The following is an 8,041-nucleotide window of genomic DNA, read 5'->3' as shown; positions in this document are numbered from 1 at the left end:
AGCGGAGCCCATCCTGTGCCTTGGGGTCACCTGCAGGTGACAGGAAATCTGGGCTCCTCCCTCTTAGACTCTGAGGTGTCCCCACAGAGAGGCCAGCATGTTCCCATGCAAGGCTGTGGGATCCCTGGGCAGCCCCTAGAGTCCCTGAGGTGAAGGCTTCATCCCTAGACAGGCAGCCCAGGTGGACAGGGCTTCAAGGCCCAAGTGCGAGCTAAAGAATCGGCAACCGGTGGCAAGGGCAGGCCTGGGTGGGGCCAGGAAGCCTGCCCTGGGCAGTCCGGGGCTTGGTGGTGAGCCCGGGATCCGTATTATGAGCACTCCGAGACTCTTCCGTGGACGCACCGACTTTAAATTTGGAGTTTTCTGGTAGCACACCCACTCCGTTCTGGGCATCGCCCCTTCGCTGCAGGGGCCAGTGGCCCGGGCGTCCAAGACTCTGAGGAGGGGAATCGGTGCCCTTGTCTAGGGTCACCCAGGGCGCGGGACCCAGAGCTCACAGCCACACGTGTTCCCACTCGGCCACGCGGGGGCCTGTGGCGAAGCTCTGGGCAGCCGGTTCCTCGCCTCCCCGAGGGTTTGGCAAAAGAATCTGAGCCCCCCTCGGGGACTGCCAGGCCCAAAGCCAACTCGCGGGGGCGGCCTCGGGCGGGGACTCGGAGCCGCGGCCCAGCTCTAGCCTCAGGAGAAATGTCCCCTCTCCGACCCCACTGCCCCAAGACGGGCGGCACAGCCCGCCCCCTTCCCTCCAGGCTGACGCGCCCATCTCCTCCACCGAAGGCGCCTCGGGGCGGCCATCACCTTCGCTGGACCACCCAGGGCCGCCCAGCCGGAGAGCCTCAGCGCCCCCCGCCCTCAACGGGTCAGGCCCGGAAGGCCCTAGGCCCCCGCGTCCGGCCACGCCATCCGCCGGGCGGCCCCAGGGACTCCACAAGTAGGGTCAGCTCAGTCCCTGCCCAGCGCTCCCGCCTCCCTCTGCTGCCCGGCTCCTGGGGCCGCTCTCCCGCCCGCGCTTTCCCCGCTCATACCGGACTGGGCGGGGGACCTGGGATCGTCCAGCTCCCAGCCGCGGCCCTTGGGCGCGCTTTACCTGGACGTGCGCGGCGCGCAAACCAAGGGCGCCCTGGAGGGTCTTGCCCGGCGCGCTGGCCCTGCGGGCGGGGAGCCCGGGCTTTGAGGCTACACGGCCGAGCCAACCCTCCCTTGGGCTGCAGGCTGGCAGGAGTTGACCCCGGCGCCTCTGGGTTGCGGGCGAGACGTCGGGGCTCAGGACCGCCTGTGGGGGAAGCTCTGGAGGACCCGCCTCCAAGCGGAGCGGGCTTCTCCGGGCTTGGCGACCCGGCCGGGGGCAGGACCCGCAGAAGCCGCAACGCGCCTCGCAGAGACACCCCGGAGCGCCCCGCCGTCCCCGGTCCTCGACCCCTTTCCCTCCCCGACCCGACTGGAAAAGTGGCCCCAGGCGCGGGGCGGCGCCGGGCGGGGCGTGCGGGGGCGCAGAGGGAACCACTGCACTTTCTTCGGATGGGGGAGGGGCGGGCGCCAGGCTCCGCCCCCGAGGGCAGCGGGGCGCGCGCCGGCCAATGAGGAGCCGGGGAGGGGGCGGGGCCTCGCGGCCGCCGCTTAAAGAAACTTGTTGCGGGTCCTCGGTCGGGACGGAGCTTCGGCGGCGGCGGCGGCGGCGGCGGCGGCGGCGGGGAGGCCCGGGTCGGGCGGCGGCAGCGGCGGCGGCGGCGGCGACGACGACGCAGGTCGGACCACGGCGCGGCGACCTCGGGTTCCGGAGCGGCCGCGGCGCAGCTGAGCAGCGGCCCCGCGGGTCCCGGTGCGCGCCCGTCCGCGCGCGGCCCCGATGCTGGACATGAGCGAGGCCCGCGCCCAGCCGCCCTGCAGCCCGTCCGGCACCGCCAGCTCCATGTCGCACGTGGAGGACTCGGACTCGGACGCGCCGCCGTCGCCTACCGGGTCCGAGGGCCTGGGCCGCGCGGCGGGCGCGGGGGGCGGCGTCCGGGGCGACGCGGCCGAGGCGGCGGACGAGCGCTTCCCGGCCTGCATCCGCGACGCCGTGTCGCAGGTGCTCAAGGGCTACGACTGGAGCCTGGTGCCTATGCCCGTGCGCGGGGGCGGCGGCGGCGCGCTCAAGGCCAAGCCTCACGTGAAGCGGCCCATGAACGCCTTCATGGTGTGGGCGCAGGCGGCGCGCCGCAAGCTGGCGGACCAGTACCCGCACCTGCACAACGCCGAGCTCAGCAAGACGCTGGGCAAGCTGTGGCGGTGAGTGCGCGGTGCCCCGGTGTGCGTGTGTGCAGGGACGGGCCCCGCAGCCGCGCGGGCGGGCTGCGAGCGGTTCTGGGGGAGGTGCGCAGGGACCCTGAAGATGGCCCTGCTCCCGTCCTGGGCTCTGCTCCCAGTGGCTGTTCTCAGGGCCAGTCCCAGTGGGAACCCCCTCTTTGACTGGGCTGCACAGGTGGTCAGGGCCACAGAGGGCTGCCCCGCGAGTGTGCAAACCCTAGCACGCTCCCTCAGTCGCCAGCAGCCTGCGGAAGGCTGGGATGGCATGTGGGGATTGGGGACCCCACGCGTGAGCGGCCCCAGAGTCTGGAGGCCTAGCCCTCTCCAAGGGAAGGTGGCTTCTGTCTGGAAGCAGGACACAGTAGCAGGCAGGGTAGTGCCCTCTGGAAGTGTCCCTCTTTGGAAAGGGTTCCCCTCCACTCTGACCACCATGTGGGGAAGAGAAGGCAGTTAGTTGGAGGGGTGCACGTCTGCCTCCTCCATGAAGGTGGAGGGTCCCCACAGCTTTTTCCTCCTTTCCCACCTCTGCACCCTGTGCAGGGAAGGATGAGAAATGAAATACAGGAGGGGTCCAGCACGGGCACGCTGCGCACATACTTGGGGATGGCAAAGCTGGACATTTTTACAGAAAGTAGGACAGCAGTGATGCTGAGAACTGCCTATCCCCACCAAATGTGTTCTATTCTACTTGGGTTTAAAATGGATGGCTGTGGGTTTGGGGCACTGGCTCCCATTTCCTGCCCCTCTCCTTGGGAGTGGGCACTGGGAGTTGGGACGTCTGTCCTCTGTGTGCCTGTCTCTGTCTGCTCTGGGCACAGCGGACTCTGGCAGCCCTGCAGCCTGTCCCGTAGGTGGTTGGAGGTGAGTTTCTGGAAAGGTTTGAGAGGACCGTGTGTGTTCTGAGCCTCAGGGAGGATCACACGGGTTTTGCCAGTTTTTCTGGGGGTCTGGGAAGCCCAGATGCCCAAGGTATCCCTGCCTGTTCTCAGGAAGTCTTGCTTTGTCCCTGGTGTGTTCTCTGCTGGGTTCGGCCTCCTCCCCGCCTGCCTGAGAAAGCTCCAAAGGGAGGGGACTTACACAGGCTCTGAGCGAAGGGAAGTAAGAAGATGATGGAGTGGGAAGGTTTAGGTCTTGTTGTAGCACGTTCCTGTGACCCTGGTGAGAACAGACCTCACCAGAACTCCTCGCTGGCCTGAGTGCCCTGTCCCTGGCGAGGGGAGAGCCTGCCTGGTGCCTGCTGAGGTGCAGGGGCACGCACGGGCCTCCCCGTGAGTGTCGGGGTGGGTGAGGCCCTGCCCCTGGGGCAGCAGTGGGGACCCAGGCCATCCCACGTCTGCCCTTGCTGCTGCAGCTTGCTGAGCGAGAGTGAGAAGCGCCCCTTCGTGGAGGAGGCAGAGCGGCTGCGGGTCCAACACAAGAAGGACCACCCAGATTACAAGTACCAGCCACGCCGCAGGAAGAGCGTGAAGACGGGCCAAGGCGACTCTGACTCCGGACCTGAGCTGGGCCCCCACCCTGGCAGCACCGTGTACAAGGCTGATGCCAGCCTGGGTGACCCACACCATCACAGCGACCACACAGGTGGGCTCCCGGGGCCCCACAGCAGGTGCCTGCCCCAGCAGGAGAAGTGGGGGTCTCGGCGTCTGCTGAGATGGGTAGTGGGGGTGGGAAGTGGGGCTCACTCCCAGGACAGGTGGCGCTGAGATAATCCCAGGTTCCCCGATGCACACGGGCGGCCGGGGGTCTGCTTAGCCCCCACCTAGCACTGAGGGTCTCGCAGCTTTGCTGTGGTCTGGAGCTGGGTGATGTGGGTGTGTTCTGCTCCGCCTGAAGGCGTTTCTGCTTCCACTGGCCTTCCTGCTGGTGCTGACCCAGCACTCCTGCCCCTGGCGTGGCGGTCAGCTGCCCAGCTAACATCAGACAGACGGGGAGAATCCTGGCCAGCCGAGCAGTCTCGGTCAAGCTGGCGAAAGCTGCGAGCCTCCGGGAGAACACGTTTTGTGTGGGTCCCGTTGTGGTCGTGTGCAGGGGGCCAGGCACTTCCTTTTCTTTCCCCTACCTTGGTCTTCACAGCGGGGCCTCCGCAGCCCCAGCTCTTGCCCTAGAACAGTGCTTAACGGAATTTCCTCGGCCAAGGAGTGAGGTCTAGGTCTGGCTGTGCTGGAATTTCTGGGAAACGTACAGAAACAAAAAGCCGTTGATTTCTACCTGCGGCAGTTAGCGGGCTCGCGTTCCTCCGGGTGCGCATCGCTGGCCTGGCCGGCCCCCCACAAAAGGGGCATTCATCTCTGAAACATGCTCTGTCCTCAGGGCAGACCCACGGGCCACCCACCCCACCCACCACCCCCAAGACGGACCTGCACCACGGGGGCAAGCCCGAGCTGAAGCTGGAAGGCCGCCGCCTGGCGGACAGCGGGCGTCAGAACATCGACTTCAGCAACGTGGACATCTCAGAGCTGAGCAGCGAGGTCATCGGCAACATGGACACCTTCGATGTGCATGAGTTCGACCAGTACCTGCCCCTCAACGGCCACTCGGCCCTGCCCACGGAGCCAGGCCAGCCGGCCGCCAGCTCCTACGGGGCTGCCTCCTACTCACACTCGGGGGCGGCAGGCATTGGGGCGTCCCCCGTGTGGGCCCACAAGGGAGCCCCGTCAGCCTCCGCGTCGCCCACCGAGGCGGGCCCCCCGCGGCCGCACATCAAGACGGAGCAGCTGAGCCCTGGCCACTATGGAGACCAGTCACACGGCTCCCCGGGCCGCGCCGACTACGGCTCCTACAGCGGCCAGGCCAGTGTCACCACAGCCGCCCCCGCCGCGGCCGCCAGCTCCTTCAGCAGCTCACAGGGCGACTACACCGACCTGCAGGCCCCCAGCTACTACGGCCCGTACCCCGGCTGCCCGTCCAGCCTCTACCAGTGCCCCTACTTCCACCCTTCTCGGCGGCCCTATGCCTCACCCCTGCTCAGCGGCCTCTCTGTGCCGCCTGCCCACAGCCCGCCCGGCAACTGGGACCAGCCCGTGTACACGACCCTGACCAGGCCCTGAGGGTGCTGTGGCCCCAGGGAGGGGACTGGCGTCGGTGCGGGACAGCCTGGATCTCGGCGAGGATGGATGGAGCCTCCTGTCTAGTGGGAGGGGTGCGCTAGTGAGGGAGGGCCGGGGACGGCCCGGCGGGTGCAGGCTGAAGTGTGCCGGGAAGCCTCGCTTTGTAACCCACGTGGGGGCTTCCAGATCTCCATGTTCCCTGCGTCTGACAGAGCCCCTTTCCCGTGCTCTTTTCACCGTGGCTGGCGACTCTGGAACCAAGGACTGCCACTGGGCCCTCTTCCCTGCCGGCACCAGCGCCTCGGTTTTGCCTCTCGGTGGACGGAGCAGCCACAGCACAAAACAGAAAGGAGGGAAGAGGCGTGGGGTCTCCGGCCTCCTGTGCTCCAGGGTCCCCACCAGCCTCACGTGCGTGGAGACCTCCAGGGGACCCCATTGCAGGAGCCCCTCTGGGGACCGGCCCGTCCGCTCTGAGGTGCTGTCTGCCATGAAAGGCTCTTCCTGGCAAGGTTTGGCTGCGACTAACATTTCTCTCTTTTTATTTTATTTTTTTAATTGTTATTTTTGAAGCTTAAACACATTCGATTTGTTTGGGAAGCTGTTGAAGTGTATTTATGTTCTGTATTATTTTATCTTTAATTAATGAAGTCCATTCGTACTGAGAGTAGAATTGAAGACAAAACGGAGGCCGGTGGCTGAGCACGAGGGCTGGGAGGTCAGGTGGGGTGCCCCCTCATCCCCCTAAGCTCCAGGCCCCTCTGGGGTCCCCCCCAGCACCCCCGCCCAGGGAGGAGAAGGGACTTGCCTTGCAGTGTCTCTGACTGGGTTGGGGCGCCCTGGCCCCGGTGCCGGCATCCACCCGACATTTGGAAGGCAGGGCTGTGGCTCCAGTTGGTCTCCGCCCAGGATGGGGATTTCCTGGGACGGGGTAGCTCATTCATCGGGGCTCTTAGGAACCAGACGCCACCTACAAGCTGTGAAGCTGAAACCTCATCCACTAAAGTGTTTAGAGGCTTAGTCTTAGAGGAGTAACCCCTGCTTCCGCTGTGTGCAGAGCCCTGACCGCGCCTACTTCATGGAACCTTGTGCCTTTCAACTTTGTACATAGAGAGACGTCTGAGAAGTCGCTTCTTTTTACTTTTTCTACTTTTTCCTACCTTTTTCTAGAAACAATTTTTTTTTTTTTTTTTTTTTTTTTTTTGGCCTGTCTCTTCCTGGGCGAGCGGGCAGGGAACTACAGCTCATTCTCACGCCGACTCTGCTGCTCCGCGCGGAGTCTGGCCTTCCGCCGCCACTACCTGCTGTGTTCTGCTGCTTTCTGACCAAGCAACGCTAACTTTTGTACAGACCAGTTTGATAAAATTAAAAAAAAAAAAGCTTTTTATCTACGTGGGCTGCATTTTGTGTGTTGCTTTCTGTACGTATGGGGTCCCGTGCGGGAGGGCCTCGGCCAAGGCAGGAGTGGGGTTCGCCCCAGGCCCTCCTTGGAGGATGTGGGCACCAGAAGCCTCACGAGGGCGGAGACAGCGCCCCAGCCCTGGGGCACAGCCAGGCACCACCACCCCTGCCCCCGCCCTCCAGGGGCTGCATCTGCATCTGAGCAAATCTCAGGCCCCAAGCTGCTGGCTGGCCAGCCAGAGCCTTCCTTCCCTGGCCCCCCACCCCTACCCAAGGCCTATTCAGTAGGCAAATCGGGTCCAATATGGGGCCATGGTTTCCTCCCGGGCGAATCCCAGAGCTGGGTTTCTGGGTGGCTGACGGCATTTTTCGGGCCCTGGCGCCCAGCCAAGCTGGGAGCTGGGTGAATGCCGCCCTGCAGGCACCAGGCGGGGTGTCCGGTTAGCTGACTGTTTCAAGAGAGAAATGCTTGTGGGGAGCTAGCGCAGGCGAGGGGTGGCCTCACCCCTTGCTGGGGCCGCCCCGGCCCATGTAGCCGGCATCCGGGCTTCACCGGGCTGGGTGCACCCGCTGCCAGGCCCTGGGGATGCATCTGGGGCTGAGAGGAAGATCGAGCTTCTCACAAGGACCCAGATCCCTGAAACAACTAGCTCTGTGATTCCAGCGGGGGAGGGGGACGCTCAGCCAGTCTCCTGGTCTGCCAGCCGCCCGTGTGGCTGTGATCCAGGGCGCGGACCTCACCCTGTGCTGGAGAGCCTTGTCCCGGGCCTGCCAAGAGTAGTCTTGGGGAAGAGCTGCCCGGGTTTATGAGGGTTCGTGAGGTCTGGGGTGTGCCAAGCCTCCTGGGCCAGGCGGGGTCTGCAGGGGGCTGTAAGCCAGGCTCACGGATGCTTGTGTGGGGCCGGTCCAGCAAGTCCTGGTGCAGCTGAGGGCTGTCCAGTTCCATATGGCCCTCCAGGCTCTCCCATGGACACCCCAAAGCAAGGAAAGCGCCCGCATCAAGCTCCCTGACAGGGAGCGAGGCCGCCCCTTCACTGCTCTGGAATCGATCAGGCCGTGCCAGGCTCCTGGGGGCGGGAGGCCCTGCCTGTTCAGTTTGCACTTGGAGGGGCTCCTGCGTGTTGACTCCTTGGGGGTGTGGCCCTTCCTCCCGCCAGCCTGCCTGGTGCAAAGGCCCCGACGGCCCTGGGTCCCAGCCCGGGCAAGCCTCCGGAGGGTTTCCTCTCTTTGAGCTCATCATGGAGTTGCAGGGAGAGCGAGGACGGCCCCACCATTCTTTCAAGGCCGTGCCTCTGCCCCCCACCCCATCC

At 65.3% G+C, this 8,041-nt stretch overlaps 1 protein-coding gene across 1 annotated transcript; it reads left to right on the top strand.

Annotated features, from left to right (window-relative positions):
• Positions 1 to 1,701: 1,701 nt before the first annotated feature.
• Positions 1,702 to 6,698, top strand: SOX8 (SRY-box transcription factor 8). Its single transcript, XM_059415760.1, has 3 exons — positions 1,702 to 2,268; positions 3,638 to 3,867; positions 4,597 to 6,698. Exons 1-3 carry the CDS (start codon positions 1,847 to 1,849, stop codon positions 5,331 to 5,333), a joined length of 1,389 nt encoding a protein of 462 aa, XP_059271743.1. The 5' UTR covers positions 1,702 to 1,846; the 3' UTR covers positions 5,334 to 6,698.
• Positions 6,699 to 8,041: the final 1,343 nt, after the last annotated feature.

This window comes from Mustela nigripes, chromosome 11, assembly GCF_022355385.1.
Source record: "Mustela nigripes isolate SB6536 chromosome 11, MUSNIG.SB6536, whole genome shotgun sequence".
Classification (NCBI taxonomy): domain Eukaryota; kingdom Metazoa; phylum Chordata; class Mammalia; order Carnivora; family Mustelidae; genus Mustela; species Mustela nigripes.
This window is presented reverse-complemented; position numbering and strand designations above follow the sequence as displayed.

Bases quoted from the DNA above. Each gene is read 5' to 3' on its own strand.
- SOX8 (XM_059415760.1), top strand. From the start codon at position 1,847: ATGCTGGACATGAGCGAGGCCCGCGCCCAGCCGCCCTGCAGCCCGTCC. The intron at 2,269-3,637 runs GTGAGTGCGCGG...TTGCTGCTGCAG, and splicing joins ACGCTGGGCAAGCTGTGGCG to CTTGCTGAGCGAGAGTGAGA. The intron at 3,868-4,596 runs GTGGGCTCCCGG...CTCTGTCCTCAG, and splicing joins CCATCACAGCGACCACACAG to GGCAGACCCACGGGCCACCC.